The 23,719-nt window shown below is 35.0% G+C and overlaps 2 protein-coding genes across 4 annotated transcripts; one reads left to right on the forward strand and one right to left on the reverse strand.

The window, feature by feature from the left end:
• Window positions 1–3,969: 3,969 nt before the first annotated feature.
• LOC121245806 (neurogenic locus notch homolog protein 1-like) lies at window positions 3,970–5,980 on the reverse strand. Its single transcript, XM_041143677.1, has 6 exons — window positions 5,731–5,980; window positions 5,417–5,572; window positions 4,751–4,831; window positions 4,531–4,656; window positions 4,337–4,432; window positions 3,970–4,235 (listed from the first exon to the last, which is right to left on the reverse strand). The coding sequence occupies exons 1-6, from the start codon at window positions 5,834–5,836 to the stop codon at window positions 4,183–4,185; spliced, it is 618 nt and encodes a 205-aa protein (XP_040999611.1). The 5' UTR covers window positions 5,837–5,980; the 3' UTR covers window positions 3,970–4,182.
• A 1,050-nt stretch (window positions 5,981–7,030) lies between these two features.
• On the forward strand, window positions 7,031–12,658 carry LOC121244296 (protein IQ-DOMAIN 14-like). Of its 3 annotated transcripts, none has more exons than XM_041142307.1 (6): window positions 7,031–7,166; window positions 9,039–9,208; window positions 9,310–10,531; window positions 10,672–10,908; window positions 11,332–12,024; window positions 12,202–12,658. In XM_041142307.1, the coding sequence occupies exons 3-6, from the start codon at window positions 10,064–10,066 to the stop codon at window positions 12,220–12,222; spliced, it is 1,419 nt and encodes a 472-aa protein (XP_040998241.1). In that variant the 5' UTR covers window positions 7,031–7,166; window positions 9,039–9,208; window positions 9,310–10,063; the 3' UTR covers window positions 12,223–12,658. The 3 variants fall into 3 exon arrangements, with proteins under 3 accessions (XP_040998241.1, XP_040998250.1, XP_040998246.1); XM_041142316.1 differs by having other exon boundaries at window positions 9,039–9,171; XM_041142312.1 differs by having other exon boundaries at window positions 9,039–10,531.
• The last annotated feature ends 11,061 nt before the right edge of the window (window positions 12,659–23,719 follow it).

Consider the following 23,719-nt stretch of genomic DNA (forward strand, 5'->3'; position numbering starts at 1 on the left):
GTTTTCGTTCTTGGTGGTGTCTCTCTGTTTCAATAATTTGTTGCCCTGAGGTAAAGGACGTCTGGCACAAACACTTCTCTCGATTTGGTACATTCTTCCCGCGATCGGACCAAAAGCTTTAAACCACGACTGGCCTTTTTGCCCCCCTCCTTTTTAATATTAGCATTTAGAACGTAATATAAACTCGTATTAGAGAGAGCAGAATATAGTGTGTGTATATATATATATATGTACTGAAATACGTTATCCATGGAGCAGTTCTCTAATGTGGACAACACAGGGGTGTCACTATAGCCAAAGGTATGGAGCTGTGTGCTTATATAGTACTGGGACTGCAGTCTGCTTGAAATCTTGAAACCCAAGAGAATGTTTGTACGTTTTTTTTTTATATAAAAATGTCAACACTTTGTACGTTATCAAACAATTTAATATATATATATATATGTATAGGAAAATCTGTCCCAGATTCAGACAAGTTTATAGAGCTTTGTGTTGTAAGCGAAATCATCATGTGCGTATCGGGAGAGTATTAAAACTATAATGTGTACGGGAATCATCATGTGAAGCCAAGGAGAACCATGACCATCTACATATTCTGATCTATCACAGAAATTGTCCCCGATGACACCAGTACCACGCGCACAGGCCATGCAGTGGCATTAAATCCTTGACGTTGCTCGGGGTTCCTTCCCATCCCATCCCGTCCCGTCCAATATCCTATATGCATGCGTGGAATAAATGGCACTGCATATTAGACCGATCCCACTTGCGTTGGTTTCAGTTTTGGTAAGCACATTGATTGTGATGTAAATGCATTTGGACGAACCTCCCCATTAAGTCCAGATGCCGCTGTTATCGATCTTGTCTATCTATCAATATGGGCTGTTAGCTTGATGTTGCAGCTCACTGCTCAGACTAGATTGGATAGGGAAAGCATTAATGTAATGGGACGTAAATTCTCCCCCATTCATAGTTTCTAACTCTCACTTCCAAATATAATGGCCGGCCGGCATTTTTGTCGCTTTTAGGTGCTATATTTCTTCGAAAGGCTTGAGGTGATGGCGTTGTTTATCAAAAAAAAAAAAAAAAAATCATTCTCATTCTTTAGTGTATCAACTTGTGATTAAAAAACTTGATTTTATTTAAGTTTAATTACGACTTGGTCAAAGACTTTGTTTACTACCCTTTTCAGCACAAATGGTGATCACTAAAGAAATTATTTGGAGTGGCAAGAACAAGAGCAGTGTGGTGGTGGATGGGCTGGTGGACAGAAGGATCTCATTTTCATCATTAAGACTCAGATGCTACGTGTACGGTGTAACTGGAGAGAAGCTCTCAACCAATCTTAATTATTCAAAGAGCTAGTCTAGTTTGCACTTGCAACCACAGGCAATCTATCCTATCCTTATTCATGTCCCACGCCCCATTAAAGACCGAGGGCTCTCTCTGTCCCAGCCCTGCAGTGCGGCATATATTGCTATTTAATTCAGCGCTGAAGGCGCGCACCACCACAGTCGCTAAATAATCTAATGGGAGGACTGAGTTATGGAAGGAGATCATGACTTCAAAAAAAAAAAAAAAAAAAAACCATATCCACTCGATCCACTGTCGCGCGCAGACATCCCAATCCTTACTTTCAACGTGAATTTAAGTGGAATCTTTGAAGAGGTCGCATCATCTGTCCCTCTCTTTCCCCCTGCCCCTCCCCCACCCTTTCTCCTTTTAATTTTTCTTTGATACATAGACCAAACCTTACCTTTTGATAAAAAGGGCTTAGGCGTTATTTATTAATTTAGGATTTATACGTACCATTATTCATTTGAAGAATTCAAATGATGTTTGGTTTCTGTATTAAAGAAAATTAAAAGAATAATATTAAGTATAAGTTTTAAATAAATAACTTCTGCAAAAATAATTTATAAAACAGTGGTGGGAGTTAAATCGGGATAAAGACAAGAATAAACCTCAAGTATATTATATGATGAGTGTCCTTACTCAAGTAATCAAATGATAGTCCTTGTATTTAGTCGGTGACGACAGGCCCACACGAGCACATACTAAATATGCAACTAGCTAGGATGTGCGTACCAAAGATAAGTTGAGGTACACAAGCTTGGCAATGATGATACCTTTAAAACAATACCAATTCCCAATTCATAAACCTTGCATTTTTTGCAATCACGGTATAACATTGATCATGATGATTAGCATATTAATGAAGTGCACCGTGGGCCTCACCTCACCCAAGAATGCACCATCTCGACTATTATTTCTCCATTAATTAATCTTTTAGGGAAAATAAAATAGGGGTCCCTCAATAATTAACCATGTTTGTTTTTGTTTTTGTTTTTTTTTTTTGAGAAAAGAGCATGTCTAATAGACTATAAACATAGATCTGTAGCTCCAATTTCCAAAGACATGAATCCTGTCATGTTCCAAAATTTACTGCGATCTGAAGACAAAAGTGGCACATCATGCTCAAAAGTCCAAATTAAAAAAACCAAGACAGAAAAATAATAAAGAAAAATAGAAAATGAATACAATAATTCAAACAAAAATTTATTTTGTTTCACGGACATCAAAATTCAAGAATTAATACAATAATTGAGAGGTCACGTAAAGATGTAAACACGAAAAAATAAACGAAGAGCGATAATTTTTGTACTATAACTTCACCAAAAGAAATTATATTATAGACGGAGAAGGAAGATAAAAGTGAAAGTGAAGGTTACTGTTCTATTATATGCCAGAGATCCATGAAGCCAGATGGGAAAGCTTTTGAGGGAAACGAAGTTCGAGACTGTGGAAAAGCAACATATAATTCACACACGAAATTCGAAAAAATATAAAGAGTGAAAGGGAGAAAGCAGTGGCAGTTGTGAGCATAAGTATTGATAAAGATCTCAATTTATTTTATTTTATTATTATAATATGTTTAAATTTTTATGTAAAATATAATAAAAAATTTAATTTTTTAAAATTTTAAATAATGAAATATTATTTAACTTATGTCACTCTATCTTGTCTATTTTATTTTGAATGATTTCAATTAATTCTAAACTAGTCATAGATGAAAAATTTATTATTTTTTAATTTATTTTATAAAAAATTTAAATTCATTTAAATGTATATTTTAAATTATTTATATTCAGATATATTTTATTATTATTTATAAATCATACTACGGAGCCTACAAATAGCAGAAAAAGGTATGCGAATGACATAATAAGGAGGTCCAGAGGTTCAAATCAATCAAATGTGTTTTAATTCCATCTATCAAAGTGGGCCGTACGCCGCCGATAGAGTGGCGCCGTAACTCATAGAGATGTGGTTGTGAGAGAGTAGAGGTTGGATTTCTTTATTTATTATCAAATAGATGGGACAGCTTAATCTGGACCACCTGCGTTGGAGTGATTCTTGGTTACTTTCGGGCGCCATAAAAAACCCAGCAAACCTTTAATTGTTATTCAGCCAGAAATCCAGAACTCCTTTTCGGGTAAAAGCTGCGCCAAGCTCGGCCCAAAACCCTCGACTAGGATACATGGGCCTACATTTATAGTCTGGTACTGTCTCTAGCCTCATCCTGAACTGATCGAGCATTTTATTCCTTGCCCAGACTCCTACTCTTTTTGATAATTATGCCATCCCTTCCAAAATCATGTTAATGAAATCCATCGACTGTGCCTGGTTTTCTTCTATTTGAAAAGGTGTTTGTTTAGTCAAAAAACTGTAAAGGATCTTAGTTCCTGTTCAACCACTCCTCCAAGTGCTCGTACTCAAAATTCATGACCAAGTTTGGCACATTGCTGCTCACATGTCCAAAATGATAGAATTATTGGTTAAATGATTGATTTGTTTATGGGTTTTTAAGGCTTTTTACTTAGGAAGAGTAACTTGTCCTTATATAGAGATTAGCAAAGTGCTCTTAAGTTACAAAATGCCTAACAAAATAACAAGTAGTAGCGATTTTAGAATGTATAGAAATTATTTATAAGACCTGAATATATATAATACATATAAATGCCTTGTAATATGTATCGATCAATAGACTCTTCCCGGAATTAGTGTGTCAATTTATGTGTATAAGACCTGAATAAAGCAGAGTTCAGGGCCAGAAACCAGGTGTAGCATATGCTCATAATATATAATCATCCTATTTCTACGGAACCATAGCCCCAATAATCATATCATTATCATCAACCACAGCAAAATTCCTTGTAGAATTGAAGAAGTAGCTGTAAAAGAGAAAACAGGCAAAACATCATTGATAATAACCCAAATAATTGGTGCTTATGGAGAATTAACAGACTCGAATAATTAGTAATACATGTCTCACCTGGGCTCGTTCCTTCATCAGCCACTGCTTCAGCGGGAGCAGTAGATTTGTTTCCAAGTGGAATTCCAAGGTTCGCACAATTCATCCCAATTGCACCTAAAATACATACAAACAAACTCAGGTCTGGAGTTCCCTTCTTTATGTACTATTTCCCTTTTTCTCCATGACAGCAAAATAGGTCTGTGCTCTCTTACATTCTTCAAAACATGGGAAGGCAGTAGCATTGAGAAGATTATGATAACCATCGGCGCACACACAAGAGTATGTGAAAACCGATGTCTTGTTGCAGAAACCACCTCCACAGTCAGTCCAGTAGCAGGCTATATGATCAAAACAACGAAATAGATCCATCAATACCAGTAGAAAAATGTCGAGCTGACAACAATATTTAAGGTTAAAACTATAGTGCATTACGATCAAAGATGGATTCATTAGCTTTGCGTGCTTTCTCTTGGAAGGGTGAGGGGGCTTTTGCGCACGAGTAACTAAGGGTACCTGGAAAAATCCCAAGCTATCAGCATCAGCAGAATCATCGAATAGTTTGACAATGATTAAAACGGATAATACCTTTTGAATATTAATACCTTTTGAATATAAATTCTTAAGGGCTACTGTCCAAAGATGTCAAAGAAATAATAAGGCATTGCTTAGGTACGATATGGACATCTCATATTATACATCCATACAAGTTTCTTCCTTTACGAGTAAGTTGGGCTCATCTCGGCATGACACGATTCTATAAGAAAAGATTAGGGTGTAATTGATATGCATCACCAACTTATATCAAATTTCATTCACTTAATTACTTATATATTACCTCAAATCTGATATGCTTGGTTATGCTTTGTTGTTATTCCCAAGTTATTTTGAACACCAAAAGTATTGATCTGATGCCAATAACACACCACCAAACCACAAGTGACCAAGCTATAGCTACAAGTTCAGCAGAAACAATATCGGACCCCGGGCTGCAAATCTTTTTCAGTGGAAGCAATGCCATAATCATTGAAAGAAAATAGCGTGGCCACTTGGATTTACGAGAAAAACAGAGACAGGGATAGAGATAGAGAGATATCTTACAATTGGGAACCACGCAAGGAAGAAACTTGAGGTGATCATCAAGGTCAGAACTAGTCTGACTCCACCCGGGATCACATTCACATTCATAGAAGAAAGTGCTATTAGCAGATGGCTTGCAAGTTCCTTTTCCACATTCCACTTCTTTGCACACATCATCTGTGGTCACGAAGAAAACCAATATTAATAATAATAATAATAATAATAATGCAATGACATCCCAAAACAAACAGAGAGCGCGGCAATCAAAAAATATATGAGCTTAATGATCATGACCCCAGACGTGGTAAACAAAGTGTACAAGGTCGATGACAAACCAAAGATAGGAGACAGAAGAGGGGATAAAAAGTCTCCCAGAGCAATCGGAGGGAGGAGAACAAGCACAACTGCAAGAAAGGCAATGACCCTGGCGGAATTAGCCATCTCTGCAATCACGACCAAACAACAGAGAGAGAGAGAGAGAGAGAGAGAGGCAGAAAAAAGAGAGAGATATGGAAAGCGCCCCCGTGAGGTGTTGTGTATTAATGGAAGAGCCGCAAGAGAAGAAAATAGGGTGTGTACTCTTTAAATGCAGTTGGAAGTAATGAAGCATCGTGGCTGAGGTATAAAAGCTTACATGTCTACAGTGAGTAGTTGAAAGTTTGGGGGTTTGAATCCTCTTCTTCAGTATATTATTAATGAGAGTGTTTAATTTAACGTGTGGAAATATTCTCATAATTTAAGGCGTTGAAGAATGAAGGGATCGATCTCTGTCTCAATGTTATCATCAATGTCTTCGGTTGATCTACGCGTTCAAACCGGCTGTAATCTCGGTTTGTTGATCTCATTGGCACCGCAGACTGCAGAGACAGGTTTTGGTCAACATCCGATGATGCATATGGGTGAATAAAGCATGTGGGTATCATCACTTCGCAACTCTTCAAAATGAATGTTAGACGAAACTCGCGAAATCGAGGGCGTTCCCAAAAAGTCAACAAACTGACCAAACAAGATGACTACTAAACTATCAGACCTCCTAACAAATGACTAATGAGATATCCGGGCTGTCCAATCCTCATCGTTCGAATCTTAAAGCCTGAGCCTGGCGCTTCTATTCACTGGGCTTTTCTATGCTTACGTGGGCCGAGACTAGTTCGGGCCCAAGCCTATCATTAACGCCACGTGTTCTTTTGGGCTAATATAGACGACCACACAACTGCACTAGCAATATACTCATAGAAAAGCGAGCAAATTATAATAAGAAGAGTAATGTTAGAGAGAAGTTATTGTAGTAATACATACTCTATACTCATTACATAATTATTTTTAGTTCTCTATTTTTTTATTTTAGATTTAAGAAATGTGTGGTCTAGATGATATTACATCATATGTGCAAAATAGTTACTCTCAACAGTAACTTCTATCTATATTTATTCTAACAACAATAATGCCAATTTAAAAAAGAAAGAGATTGACTATACATCAACTTACACTCTACACACACTCTACATGTCATCATTTTTTTTTTTTTTTTTAATCTACAATGTTAAGTGTGCTGCAGCAGACAGTAAGCTGCTGTAAATATTTTCTAAAATGAAATGTAAATTGTGGGGGGCAAGCAGTGGCAGTACTTGCCAACTTTGGGAGCTGTGCTTATAAAAGATACACGTACGACGGTACGAGTATAGAGCCAATCCGACATGATCCAAGAGCATCGGTGATGCAAAGGGTGGTTGGAAGATGTCCACCTGGTTTCCCCTTCTCACTTAACAAAGTAATTCATTCTCTCTTTTCTAGAAAACATAGTTTACAGTAGGTATGAGAATCTATATCACTGTGGACAAGTTTTCAAGTAAATATATATATAAGAGTGTGTGGCGTTTCCTGAAGTACTTTTCCCTTCTCTTACTTCGGCATTAATGTTTGAAATGTCAAATTACTTGAGTGCAATTTGTGGGATTGGTAAGGGAACAACAAAAAAGTGGTATGGCAAGGAGAGATGGCCAAGTTAATTGGTTTGGATCTTTGCTTGGCTAGCTAGTCTATCTGCAGTTTGTTGTACCAATTTGCAGCTTGGCCTTTTATATTCTTTTCTCCCTAGAAGAGACTGACTCCATTTAGAAACACAAGCAAAACCTAACTCTGAATCTGAGGAAGTGTTGCGTTAGGAAACAAGCAAAAAGAAGAATCATATGCCATATGGAGCCAACAAATTAGCATGTGCTTTGAAACAAGAAAGAAAGAGATGCACGTACTAACAAAAAGAAAGGAGGATCTCTGTATACGTTCAATAAAGCAATCTTTCACATGCATATATATATATATATATATATATTATCTTTTTTGGCCCATGTGATTACTTAAAACACACTCTGTGATTATATAGTAATTTATCATTTATTTAGTGTTTCTTTTCACAACATCTCCTTTGCCTTGTATTTTCTATCACATACTCTTAACTATGTAATGAATATATATAGTAACCTCTCCATTGCTATGATTATATTATTGCTCAAGAACAGAATGTCCTTGAAGATATATCTACTGTTTAATTTGCACATGACCGACAAACAAATGGGTGAGAACACACAAATATCTTTTCTGTCTCCCTAGCTGATCTTCTGGATCAGAGATTGAATTAATTGAACCACCCCCCCCCCCCCCCCCCCCCCCAACATCCATTGAACTCTGCAAAGCTACCTTTGTACTATCTTTCATTGCTGAAGGTTGTTGTTGGATACATTACACATCAAATTATTACAGCTGCAGTTTTTTTTTTGTTGTTTGGGGGGGGGGGGGGGGGGGGGGGGGGGGGGCGGGCGGGGGCGCTTCAGTCATGATTTAACTCTTTTGGCTTCAGCTGAACTTCTCCAAACTGAGGATCTCATTTGTCTGGTCCCATTTTTTCTTTCACTGGTTTCAACCGTTTGCCACAACTGCAGTTCTTTTTGTCTTTTGTAGACATAGGTTGGAGTAGAGACTTCAATTCTTATAAAGCACAAATTATTAATCAGCCAAGCACGTTGCCTCATGAACCACTTGGATCCAAATCCCAAAAGAAACCCAAAACTCCCAGTCAGTCTACACAGTATACTGCAGATTGATTATAATTGATAAAAGTTAAGAGAGAGTTGCATGCTGATAATTTCCATTAAAAGGTGGTTAAGGATTGATTAAAATGACTGGAGTGGAAGAAAGGGAAAATCCCAAAACAGTGTTTCCAAGAACCAAACACCACGTGAAAGGGGGAGCATATGAGCATACCATGTGACTGCCACCTAATTGTCCCATTGAAGAAAATAATAGAAGATAATAGTACATGGGTAAGATGGTCCCACATAACATCAATTCAATGTTCATGCATTAACCAACACCGGCTCTTGAGGCCTAACTCTTCTGCTTTATTCCCTGTAAACATAAATCCAGAAATACTATATGAAAAAGCATTTGTCTTGTCTACAATCTATTCCTATGTTTTGCAGATTGAAAAAGATATATCATCAAGTGCAGTCATTTTAATTCAATGATCCAAGAAAATAAAAATGCTTAAGTTAGGACTTAATTAAGTTCCCTTTGTTGGGATGGGGGTGGGTGTATTTTTATCATCATGACCATATTGTAATTAAGTTCCCTTGTTCTTCTGCAGCTTTAATGATTTCTTCTACCACTTTTGCTGATCTGTAAGAGTTTCTCCCTTCTCTCAGCCCTACATCTAATACTACCTAACTATTCAGATGTGCAGTGCTGGACTGGTTGTCCTCTCCAACAAGCCAAGGCAGGTACAAAATCTCATTAATTAGCTCGTCTGCAAAACAAGTGCTCATATTCTCTTTTAACATTGTCTCTAGTAAAGAGGTAAAAAAGGCTTTTAGCTCAGGTTATAGGGAGAATGACTTCCTCCTTGTTCTTGGTATCAGGGTGACCTTGCTTGGATCATGGAACTTGGAAAGGTTAGACTTGACTCCTTAGAAGGAGCACGTGCAAACACCCATGCCCCAAATCATTAATTTATGATGCAATACTTGTAGTGTGGAACTCAATATCCCCTTAATACAATTCTGCATGAACCCCACAAACCTACAAGGTCTTCCATTTTCTTATATCCATGACCCGAAATGGACCCCAAGTGGACAGCTTCCCTGCCCAGATATGAGTATTTTACTCTGATTCTGGATGTTCATGAACCATTTTCACATGCTTTCTGATCCTTTCCATCCCGCATAAACCAAAATCACATAGTGACCAAAACATCCTAGCTAAACATATCACAATAAGGAACACCTGCAAGGACAAAATGGGTAGAGGAGAAAGCTCAAAAAAAGGTAAGGATTTCGTACCATTTTACTTTTAGGAGGGTGGCAAGTGGCTTATTTGGGAGCTTCCTCTCTTTTTCTTCCCCTTATGAAAGTGACACAAACACCTGATCGCCAACTGTAGGTGGTAGTTGTAATAGATGAAGTGATATTATATCAATAAATGAGACGAGATAATAGAACAGTAAAATTAGACTATCATAAGAAGAGCATTTATGCTCAGTTCGGATGAGGGGCATTATAGTGTTGAAAGCTACATATCAAATATAGACTGAGGGATCTTAGAGTATCAGTAGTTGCATTCTTCTACTTGTGCTATTGCTGTGATATAAGAACAGCTTAGAAAGATTTGACGGGTATGGGGAAGATGGGCAAATGGTTTAGAAGCTTCTTGACAGGGAAGAAAGACAAGGAGAAGGACCAGCAGAAAGAGAAGGAAAAGCTTCCAAGTAATCAGAATTCTTCCATTACCATTGAGAACAATTCGACAACTACAATTTCCATACCACGAACAACATCTAAAGAGAAAAGAAGATGGAGTTTTCGAAGATCCTCAGCTACAGAAGCAGCTCCAAAGGACTTGAATTCTACTGAAACCGTTGCAACATCGCCGCCAGTGGTAACGGCCACTCTGGACATTGAGAATGAGCAGAAAAATCATGCCATAGCAATGGGCGCAGCTACTACAGCAGCAGCAGATGCAGCCGTGGCTGCTGCACATGCTGCAGCTGCGGTGATCCAACTCACAGCACCTGCCAATGGTAAAACCCACGCAGTTGAAGAGGCTGCTGCCATAAAGATTCAATCCATTTTCCGTTCTTATTTGGTAAGAAACTCTGGAACTCCATATCTTTACTTGGGTAGCCGATATATCTATCTTAAATACAAATTACAGAGGTAACATATGGTGATAATATCGCAGAAATGAAAGTGAGAATTGTAACAATTTCATTGGTGTTGTGACAGGCAAGGAAAGCACTATCTGCTTTAAAAGGACTAGTGAAGTTGCAGGCATTAGTGAGAGGACACCTGGTGAGGAAACAGGCCACGGCTACACTTCGGTGCATGCAGGCACTGGTGACGGCACAAGCTAGAGCTCTTGTAGAGAGGATCCGGATAGCGGAAGAAGCAAAGCCTGCTAATTATTGGCATTCTACCCACAGAAAATCGACACAAGATTATCGGTTCAGACACACCTATCACGTTAGTTTCTTTGTTTTCTTGCAATACTTTTGGCATTCGTGATCTTATTTTCTATAAAAAATAAAAAATAGTGCATTGCAGCCAAAGTATTTTAGAAACGGACATTCTATTTGTTTCCACAATTGCGAATATATGTCTTCTTTTGTTGTAGCACTTCAGATATGTTGAAGAAGAACCATGGTTCACATTTTCCAAGATGGTTTGAAGTGTCATTTATACACCGTTGACCTTGTCTTTGAGAAATGAAACAGCTTTATTAGTACTAAGAAGATTGCTATTTTTCTCTTTCGCTCTTCTCCAACATTATAAAAATGGGAAAATGTAGAGATTTTCGAATTACCAGGGCTGGCAAAGAAGTCAAATACTGATGAAAATTGGTACTTTCTACAACAATGATCGGCAATCTGGTTATTGTGTATCTAGGAAATGGATGAAGGCTTGGAGGAGGACACTAAGATTGTGGAGATGGATCTTGGTGCATCAAAAGGAAGTTTAAAGAGCAGGAATAGCTACTCTAGCCACCCACAATTTGAAGTAGCAGAGCCTAGATTTTCCATGCGTTATGCAGCACAATGTGCATGCTCTAAGCAAGACAACTGCCAGGCCTCACCAGCTCCATCAGCTCTGACTGACATGAGTCCAAGAGCATGCAGTGGGCATTATGAGGACTATTCCTTTGACACAGGGCAAAGCAGCCCCCAATACTACTCCGCTGCGTCCAAACCCGATCCTTCAAGAGTTCCTTTCTCTTTCCCCAGGCCTAATTATGGAGAACCTATGTCCTATGACTACCCATTATTCCCAAGTTACATGGCCAACACGGAATCTTCAAGAGCCAAAGTCCGGTCCCAGAGTGCACCAAAGCAAAGGCCAGACTCATTTGAGAGGCAACCAAGCCGGCGTAGGGCATCAACGGAAGGAAGGAATGTCCCAAGGGTCGTGCGGATGCAGAGATCATCTTCACACTTGGGTTTAACTGCTCACAACTACCAATACCCGTGGCCAATCAAGCTTGACAGATCTGCAGTTTCACTTAAAGACAGTGAGTGTGGATCCACCAGTACAATACTCACAAATCCAAACTACTGCAGACCTTTTGTAGCATATGATGCGACTGTGAGTATTAACAACCCAGAAGTCGCAAAAGTTGTTTATGAACCACAAAAAATGAAGTAAATGCCACTTGGAGGAGGAAAACTTATAAATTCACTAAAAGAAGATCAACATTGTTAGCTAATCTTAATCAACATCTGACCCAGTTGTTTCATGATTTCTTCTCTTCTGTGACTGCAGGCTCAGGGAAATAGGTACTAGGAGTTTATCTCCCACCATAATGCAGACATGAAACCTGTCTATGTCCCGACCCAAAGAAACATGCAGATGTCAAATAGACATTGGATGATCCAAGAGGGAATGGTGAAAAATGGTGACACTATTTGATATAGAAGCTACATAGATTTCTTACTCCCCCTCCTAGTCTCTGAATTCGAGAGTTGTTGCAAGAGTGCAAGTCATCTTTTAGTAGTGCTTTTATTTGTACTTTGGCTGAATGTTGCTGCGGCAAAAGTGTAAAAACAACCTCCTAAGGAATACTTCAGTCGGTTAATCCATATTCCAGGGCGCTCAACCCCAACTGGAAACTGGCATCTAGCTGAAGTTTTATAGATGCTGGCTAACAACTTTATATGTGGACGCTTGCGGTTAGTTTTGTGCAGTCTGTCGATTTGTGCAGGTTACATGGTGCTGCTCTTCTCCTCTGTCTTTTTGGCTTTGGCTATCTTGGCTGTGATCTTGTGGAATTGCTGTGTGCTTGTTTTCTTGCAGCATGGTTGGTGATTCCATTGCAGGTTTTTCTTTGCTTCCCACGGTCTATACCCTAGCTTTGCTGTAGTGTGTGTTGAATGGTCTATTGTTGGTCAATTGCTTGTTGCGGGTATTGTATGATGAGATGAGATGAAACATTTGCTTTCATCAACCAACTTATAACTAATAAGAACCTGACCATATCTTATTTGCTGAATCTGCTTTAATGTATTGCCTGCATGACATTGAGAAGGATAACATTTGGAAAAGTAGATTTGGCAAGGAGAATTTTGGTGTCTAGATGCAAACATGATATAATTGACAAAGATGAGGCATTAAAGGCGGAAAAATATCCCTCAATTTCTTGCCCAAACTTGAAGGTTTCAAGTGGGAGAGAGGTAAACATATAAAATTGATCGTACTATCTTAATTGCTCATTTAATGTTGTTCGAAAATATTTATACAGACATCAATGAATGTTGTAGAATCCACTTTATATATTTATTTCTATCCTACTTGAGGCCTTCAAGTTCAAATAAAAACTTGACAAGGCCTTAACCCATAAAGACAAGTGAATCACCCGAACAGGTATCACAGTGTAATCAATGATAATATTATTAACTCTTATCTTCTCTAATTAAAACTCAAGTCAATCCAAACATTCTCAAATTTCTTATAAAGTCAATTAGCCCATATTAAGAAGTGTGCTAATATTAAACTCAATCGTTTTAACGAGCATTTCTAGTATGTTCAAACGTTGTGTTAAGAATTTAGTCCTGCCTTTTCTTTTTCAATTAGCCCATTAAGGAAGGCCCTGGCATTCTGTTATGGGCCTTTTGAGGTACGGCCCGTAACGTCCCAGCCCAGTTACGACCACATGAAAAACACCGAATATCTAGATAATACTTGAAATAGTAACATGTAGGCCCATGAATTGATACTTGAAGCTTTACACGCAATCCAAATCCTAAATCCCAAAATAATTACTGTGTGAATAAGTCGTTGATATAATATACTTCATCTGAATTTAGATTAAATATTAAAGGTTCTTCTTAGAGATATTACACGTTTTACTTTTTAAACTTAGGATTAAAATACATATCCAGTGAGAAGATCATAGTGTCTAAAAAGTACTATAGTCTAAAAATTAATATTCCTAAACTTATTCGGTTGAATTATGATCTAGGGCATGTTTGGTAAATATGAAAATTTTCAAAATTTCTTATAACTTTATTCTCAAACATTAAACACTTTTCAATTTCAAATTTAACATTTTCATTTAATTGTTATCTAATCATTACTCAAACATAAAAATCAATAAAACTCTTACAAACTTCAAAATAAAAATTATATTAAAATAACTAATTTTTTAATTTTATTTATTCACTTTCATAAACTCCAATTTAATGCTTATTTTAAAAAATATTCTTATTTAACATTTTCTTTCCGTCTACTAAAATCTAATAAAATATATTTATTTAAATATATTTTATTAGTATTCACAAAATTTTAAAGATAAAAATTGCTAGGTTTACCGGATGGTTATGTACTGATGAAATGCACCGAAAAAAAAAAAAAAAAAAAAAAACAGAAATATTGCACCATTAATCGGTGTACCTAGAAGGGCAAATTAAGATACTCCCAGGATCTAATTAAACATGCCTCAGATGTTGCAAACTTCAGTCACAATGTTAACGCGACGATCATTTCACTTCGGCACGATTCTCGTGTACGTTAATCTAGGCCAGTGGGGGCAGCTGCTGGGAGAAACGCCTTTAGCCCCAAGATAGACATGACATCTCTATCCACTGCTTGTTTTTCTATGTTAGCTTTGTCCCATTCTTAGTTTTGGAAGTGGGGTTTGTTTTCGTCTTTGGAATGTCTTCCTTTGTATATAATATATCTTGAAAGTGTACGTACTGTTGTTATATCTATAAAAAAAAAAATATATATATATATAAAATAATTCTAATTTTACACTTGATCTATTAGATAATTTATTTAATAATAAAAATAATTTTATAATCTAACGAACTATATCAAACCACATCATGAGTTTGTAAGATTAATATTTTTATATAATCAATTTATGAGTAGAATATTTTCCATCTTGAAAACATTGACCCGCAAGATCTGATCTCGAATCATCGTGATTTCTTTTTCAAGTCCTAAGCCGTTCACCCCGCGCGGCCCCCTCCATTCAAACCTGATCTACTCATGATCATATTTTCATCGACATGACAGGGTCGATGTTTGCTGGTAAACAACCGCGAGTTGCTTATGCTAATGAGGTTTTCTGGCACCATTATATATAAATATTGGACATGATCTAGAAAAAACGAAAAAACAAAAGGAAAAAAGATAAAATGTCTGAGCATTTCTCGACAACGTTAATTACAAAATAACGTCCCCTTTCTTAAAATAATAATAATAATAATAATAATAATAAAAAGTCAGTTTAGCAAGATATTTATTGATTTTCCTAGAAAAACTGGTGCCATGCATATAATATTTATTGATAAGTACGATAATGGAACCTCTCATTTCAAGCGAGTACATGAGGCTCATTGATTCCTGCATGATATTGGACCTGAGGCATTAATGGAATCATGAATGGATGAAAAAGAAAAAGAAAAAGAGAGCACTGCATTCTTGATATATAATGTGAGAGGAGGTAGCTATTCACGGGTCTGAGAGTGCAGCAGATATTCCAAAGCATATATAATAAGATACATATAAAAAAGTGACCCTTATCAAAAGGAATAGGGCCGGGGCATGCAATTATAAGGTCGCCTTTGAGATATAGTGAGATTCACGATCTCATTAGGAAGTCCCACTTGCCCTTCAATAATTAAACAAAGCCCACCATTCTATGGTCACCTGGCCTGCAATATTGCCGACTTTCCTTTTGCATCTCCATTTTCTTTCATTATTGCTTTTTTTTATGATTGCTGATCTGCCTTTTTTCCAATATGAATGTCCTTATAAATTCATGTACTACATTCAAGTATATCTTCTATAGAAAAATTTTCTTGCAAGCGAGTTTACACACCAAATTACGCACTGATAGTGACATATAAGACATCTGTTTAATGAAACGATATGAATAGAGATAGAAATGATTTTCGTGAGATATAAGATCTTCTTATTTTTTCAAAATTTTTCTTCTTTTAGTTTTCTTTTCAATAAAAAAAATTATATCAACATCGATATGCAATTTGATATGACCGCTTGTACCTAACAAGACTAATCTTCCTTCCATTCATTTTCTCTCGAGTTTTAGTAAGGACTATATTCTCGTATGAGTTATGCTATCAATAAATTTGATGCGTAACTTAAATGGATATTAGATTAGTTGATGTGACAGGCTTCCACATGACTAGTTATTGTGGATTGCTGTGCCAATAAAAAAAACTTTCAAATAGTTCTGGGATGCGTTTGAGAACGCATGTATTGTCATATATTTTTAGATATTTTTAAATATTTTCTTTTCAAATATTATAGATATTTTAGAGGATACTTTATAAGAAATAAGATGAAATAAGAAATATATAATTAATAATGATATAATTTATAAATAATAGTAAAATAATTTGAGTTAAGATATTTTATTAAATTTTAAAAAATGAGAGAAAAAATTGAATAAAAATATTATAAAGTTAAAATATTGTTATAATATAATTTTTTAATATAATTTTTATTTTGAGATTTGAAAAAGTTGAATTATTTTTTATGTTTTGTTTAAAAATTTAGAAAAGTTGTAATAATTAAGTAATGATTAGATAAAAAGGTTGAAGATTTGAAATTGAATAGTATTTATGTTTTAGTGATATTTGGAAAGGAAATGAGATGAAATTTTTTGAAATGAAATGAAACCATCTCTACTCCCAAACAACCTTTAAATATCCAATCAAGTCTTATTTTTCTTGTATATACCATGCATTTCTTATGTGTATACACACGTACAAGTAGAGTGAACGGTTCCGTACATCGTGTTGAAGGGTAATATTATTTTTATTATGAGTAATGCTATACATCACATCACCATCTCACGACTTTCATCTCATTATGTAAGATGTGACATATTTATCACTATTGAATGATAAATAATCATCAAATAAAAGATCATCTAATAGTAATAAATATGTCTCATCTTATATAGTAAGATGAAAGTGAAATATCCTTTTATTATAGAATTTACGATATGGTCATGTATAGAATTTTCCTTTCATTATATATAAAGTTCATTGAAATAGAGGCCGAAAAGGTTGACAAAGTTTTATACATGAACTAGAGAAGTGCGTTGTGCAAAAATCATTCAAAAGTACCAATGATCATCAAGACGATGAACACATGGACATGATGACAATCAACGCAGAAGAGCTATACAAAAAAATTATTAACACAAGATCAGATCATAAAGACATGAAAGCGCGTGTACGTGCAAACTTCGGCCAGATTGTCTCTATATACACGGATGAGGATAATAGCATTCTATTATTTATGAAGAGTGATGAAGTACGTACGTAAGTAGATCACGATTAGGGTTTGACATAATTAGCGGAATACTAAAGAGTTAATTAAGAGGTATACATGATATATAGCGCCTATGACGTTGATCTACTGCATGCCTTTTTAATAATAATCGTCTGCATCCTGCATGCTTGCAGAGATATAATATTAAAGGATGATGCTACAGCCCCCAGCGGGGGGCTTCCGCTTGGTTGTAGTGTTGTTTTACATGTGTCCTTTTTTAAGTTATTTTTTATATAGATTTTTTAATATTTTTAAATATTTTTAAAAAATAAAATAAATTTATAATATCATTAAAAAAATACTTCCTTAATCAAAAGTAAAAAAAAATTATAAAAAAAATACTTCTTTAATCAAATAGTAAAATATTTTTATAATTTTTTATTTTATTTCGTGATTAAGAAAATATTTTTTAATAATATTATGATTTTTTTTAAATATTTAAAATAGTTAAAAAAATTTATATAAAAAAAACTTAAAAAAATACATTAAAATATTTTTACTAGATCCCAACGAGAGCCCAGCGGGAGATCTAAAATTTTCTAATAATATTAAAAGTTAGGGTTATGACTCATAGACAAAAAGTACAGGAGGAAGATCAATAGTATCCGACATTAGTGTTCTTTTAATTTCTAACGTACAATAGAAGATCTCTTTCTCAGAAGAAGAAAAAAAGGAACTAGCTAGGAATATAGCTCTCACGTACCAATGCAGTATGCGGTCAAGCTAGGATGATCATGATTGCGATCGATCGATAACTGATCTATACCCCATTTTAAAAAGTGAAGTAGCTTTAATTTTTCAGGATCACTGCTTTCTGGCAATTGAAGGGAATCTTACACATGATGAGAGTGCTGAGTTACGAGGTAAAGCTAGCTTCGATCCTAGTACTACTTATGAGCAATTCAATTTCGAAGTGTAAGACAGGAAATTAGCTAGGCAAGCTGTGAAGATTTGAGTAGTGGATGCATGGTCGGTCGGTCGGTCGGCAGGCGCAGTACGTTGGCAATGATGAGATCAGGAACTGGCCGGAAGGTGTATATTGCATTTGCAGCAGCATGCATGTGATTATATTGGCCTGCCCGATTGCTGTCCTTCACTTTAATTCTCTTGTCCTCCCTTTTTCTTTAGCATGCTTTTGCGCATTTATGACTTTATTGGCCTACACATGATGATATTCTTTTCAGAATACATAATACAACATATCTTATGTTAGTTCTTCGTTTTGGGTTCATTTAAATGTTGAATTGAAATGATAAAATATTGTTAAAATATTATTTTTTAATATTATTATTATTTTAAAATTTAAAAAAATTAAATTATTTATTATATTTTGCGTTAAAATTTAAAAAAATTATAATGATGAGTTGAGATGAGTTGATGATCCAAACATACCAGCTTCGAACGTATGTAGGTTTGGCAAAACTCTACTACCATTATTATATGAGTGATGTTTATAGGTACAAGCTCTAAATAGATAAGTCTCGTATATGTCATTTGTAAAAAATTGAGTCCCACTAAAAAAATAAAATAAGTTTTTTTTAATACTTTTTTAAGGTAGAGTCTAATTTTTTACAAAGCTTGTTCAGGATTTTTCTATTTAGAGGGTGTAAAAATCATTTCTATTATTATAATTATAATGTGCATGACAAGTACTAATTTCTTTAGTGATCAGCAAATGATTATTATTATTATTATTATTATTATTATTATTATTATTATTATTATTATAGGATCATGAGCTAGCGCGACAAAGAAATTATATGTGGAGTTTAATTAAAAAGCAGCTCCCATGACCAAGTCCCAACATATAATATATCAGATGGAAAACGCTTATGATCAATTGTGATCAGTTATAATTATTACGAAAATATCATTTCCTACTCGAATGAGTTCACTCTTGTTACAACTAATTACTCATCACATGAAATACTTATTTTTCTTGCTAATACTGATGAATGCATGCAGGCCAGAGATTTTGCACTTGTTGATTGCATGCAGCTGCATGCATGGAATTTTAAGTTTATAATTAACTCTACATGAGCTAGCTGAGGCTGTGGATCGAGTGTGGAGGCTTCCCTCAAACTTAAACGGGCATTACTCTCTGTGAATGTTGTTTCAAATTTACACGGGCAGTACTTGTTGTTTCAAATCTACGAGTATCATTTAATACTCAATTTATGGTCACAATTACCAGACCTTCACAGATCATAACCATCATAAAGAAACATTAATCATTTTTCCAAGTGAGGCGCAATTCCCTTAATTTATTAATCAGTCGCAAAGTATTTACAAAATATGTAGCTAGGCAATAATAATGCAGTACTTTATTAATCAGATCACCCAGTACTTCAAAATGGGTATGGAGATCAATCTTTAGTAATCAAACCCAACACACACACACACACACATATACATATACATATACACACATGACTACGTAAGTACCTGAGGCCATGCCAATTTCTTTCTTGGTACCACACATGCACAGATGCAAATGATCAAGCCGAAACGCCTCGTATAAGTTCAGTCCTATAGATAATTCAACCTTTTAATTTTTTATTTGAGTCCCTTTGAAGGATACCCTGTTTATAACTCTTTTCTTCAAAGTCGAAGCATTTAGCATACCATGATCGGATCGGAATTCCTTGAAATTCATGTTCGAATTCTACTAACTAGATTTGGGATTAAAGAGATTATAAACATATTGTGAATTATAGTACTTGTGAGAAATATTGTAGAGTACTTTCATCTCATGACATTAATATATATTTCGATTTTTCTCTAAGTCTACATATATATATATATATATGTCGTTATATACCATGTAATTAACAAGGTCAATAAACCGATCACGGCCACCTCAATCATGCCCATGGATGGCTCTCTTTAATTCAGGGTTCTAAATCGATCAAAGGCGCTCATGATCGATGATCAATACTAGGACAGATCGAGAATTCCTTTAGACAACAAGTTTCAAAGGCTCATAATGTTATAGGGTCCCTGGTTATCACCTTATAATCGAATAATATCGTGGTGGTGCTCATAACAGTGCTTCCCACAATTAATTAATGCGATTTTTCTTTTATATGCATGCAGTATGCATGGGTGCATGTCAACATATATATATATATATATATATATATATGTGTGTGTGTGTGTGTGTGTGTGTGTGTGTGTGTGCGTGTGTGTGTGTGGTTATTGATATGTAAGGCTCTCTTCCTATTCTCTCTTATATAACCATGCTATTGCAGTACGGCCTGTTACGTACACAATCAAATGCAAATGCACGCTAGCTGGCCATCACATGCAACCCACAAACTAACTGGGAAGTATATATATATTGATCTCCACATCTGCGATATGAACCTCAGAATTAAAGACTGGTCACTATTGGACTCCTTATAATTTTGTAACTTAGTTTTCAGGTTTCCTAGTTTAAGTACTGGAAAATGAATGCAGCAGGTAATAATTAAATCAGATCCAGTACTTCAAAATGGTTATGGATCAGAAGCTTCTCAATCCTTGAAAAGAGTACAGCAATCATGTCATAGATCAGTGGAAATATTAGGAGGTTATACTTGGGGAGGTTATTAACTGGCCGAACTGTTAGGGCTCAACATGCAGATGGAAGCCATAATTTTCTGGATAACTTTCATCATTACCATATACCGATTTTCCAATTCCTGCTGCATGTTTCAACAAGAAATTCAAGAAAGCTGGTCCAGATTCTCCTTTGCATCTTACTTTGAAGCTCATATATTTCAAGCATGTCATGAGCATGCATGTCTTGATCAATAATGCTCTGCAATTCACTGACTTTATTAATTACAAATTAAGATGCTGCAACTTTAGGCTTGCATTAGAAAAGACTATCATAAAACATGACACCACTACAAAAAAATTGCTTATTTACGACCAGTTAATTCCAGCGAAATGATTATTTGTAACTAAAATTAATTGTAAATAATCTTTTAGTCGCAATAAATTGGTCATAAAAGTCCATTTTTCTTGTAGTGCACATGCAGGTTGGATCGACTTAATGAACATTAATTGTCATCCATATCATGTCATGATCATCTTAGGAAATATGAAAGTACTATTATTTTGTTGTTTGAATCCAAATGATCAGATAGAGGATTTCAGAATATATATATGGATCATGTCGTACTTAAGGATAGGATCGATGCTGCAGCCCGCGCATCATCATCGTACGTACGTAATTGTCTTTGCTGTTATAATTATTCTTCTTGTTGGTTTTTTACGTGGCCATGCAATTGAACGTTTATGATCACAATTTTCTCTATCAACGGAATCAACGCCACAACCCTCGAGATCTTTTTCAGTGATCTTATTAAGACTAGAGAGTTTTAAAAAGGAGAGTACTGATAGATACATCATAAAGTGGATCCTAATTTATATGAACAATAATATTGTTGTAACACACATGAAACTATTTTTATATCCGTTAATTACTCTTAATTTCAAATAAGAATTGAAGAAATCTAAATCCTATAAAATTATCATTTGTCTCAAAAGTTTAAACTGATGAAAAGAAATAGAGATAATCATTTATATTTATCTTAATATTCCTCTAAAGTATGGGCTAGACTCACCCTCAATAAGTGGGTCCAACACATGAAATATAATTTAATGGGATAAAGTACTATAGAGTCAATGTTCAAATTCAGGACATATAATCTGATACCATATAATTAAGACGACACCATAATATTGTCCCCTAAGCCCTACATTGTATAATTCCAATAATTTTCCTAGTCAGGCCCCAAATTTGGAGGTGTGACAGTTTGGTCAAGCCACTTTTACATTATTATTAAAGTGATACTATTTAACTACATGGTTATCATGAACTTTTGGTCTACACCATGCATGTCGATTCTTAATTAATTATCACATAGTGGATCATTCGACCGATTATTAAGAGCAAGACCGTGTGGCTAGCTAGCTGGCTGGCCAGAACTAGAAAAAATATCTCAAAAAATATCAGCAAGTTGAGTCCCAAAAACTTAATTAAGGCCTTGTTTGCATTCAAAATCCATCTCAATCCATCTCATCTCAATTCATCTCATCTCATCATTACAATTTTCTCAAATTCTCACACAAAATATAATAAATAATTCAACTTTTTCAAATCTCAAAACAACTTTATTAAGTTTCCACACAAAATATAATAAATAATTTAACTTTTATTCTACTATTCATAAACCATCTTAACTCATCTCTGAATCCAAACTACAAACAATTCGTGTTACCAATGATCGTGAGGTTTAATATATTTCTAGCTAGCAGGTAGAAAAAACGATGATGATCAGTAGTGCTGATCTAGAAGGGGGAGAATGGCTATCACTATCATCATCCTTTGGTGTAGCACTTATAATTATATATAGAGGGAAAGACATTAACAAATTAAAGAAAGGAAATGCATGTGATCCCCACCTTCCTTCCTAGCCTGGCATGAAACACATAAAGCAACATTTTCAGCTTCCATGGAATATTATATTATGAATTAATATTGTCTGATCGATGGATGGAATTAAGAAGCTTCCCATTTCACAAAAAATCCATCTACTAGATCTGCATAAACGTGTACAACGTGTATGCGTGATTTTTGCTCTCATTTCGATTTTAGTGGATCGATCATTATTGGTACTACTACTCATCATGAGGCCGCGCGGGGCTTGACCATTGAGAGATCGATCGACCTCATGATCAAGTTAGAATCTTGTTATTCATGTAAATATCCCATAGCACTCTTTTTTTTTTTTTTTTTGAAATAATTATGAGAGATTTTATATAATTGTATTAGTTAGTTGTAAAATAATGGACCATACAATAATTGTATTAATGCCATTATTCTGCAAAAAAAAAACATGAATATAAAATTATTTTCATTAAAATATGTGGTAATTTTAATTTAACATGAAATAAACTGAAAATGAACTTCAGAATATTTATCTTAAATTTATCTATGAAAATTGTTGGTTTACATAAAATCATGTGACCAATAATCTCTTTTGAATAGAAAAATCCTATTATACATATATATATATATATATATATATATATATATATATATATATTCCTGATCTCATCATTCCCTTTGAAGGCAAAATTTAAGGAAGCAATTAATTTATAACCTAATATACTTGACAATGCATGCATGCTTCTTATTTAATAATTATTTTATTTCTTTAATAATAATTTTTCTGTTGTTGGCCGTACTAATTTGTAGATCTACCATGATTAATTAAGATTAATGCGAAGAAACACACCAACCATTTTTTTTTTAAAGAAAATTACAATGAACAGTGTATAAGATCCATTCAATTAATCAGAGTACTACTGTACAAATTAGGAAATTAAGCTTATACTCGGTTCACACTAATTTGTACTGTCGACGAGTGTCCGTGTCCCTACAAAATACATGATCATTCGGTCAACTTTTCCATCAACA

The sequence above is a fragment of the Juglans microcarpa x Juglans regia genome, chromosome 1S (assembly GCF_004785595.1).
Source record: "Juglans microcarpa x Juglans regia isolate MS1-56 chromosome 1S, Jm3101_v1.0, whole genome shotgun sequence".
Classification (NCBI taxonomy): Eukaryota; Viridiplantae; Streptophyta; class Magnoliopsida; order Fagales; family Juglandaceae; genus Juglans; species Juglans microcarpa x Juglans regia.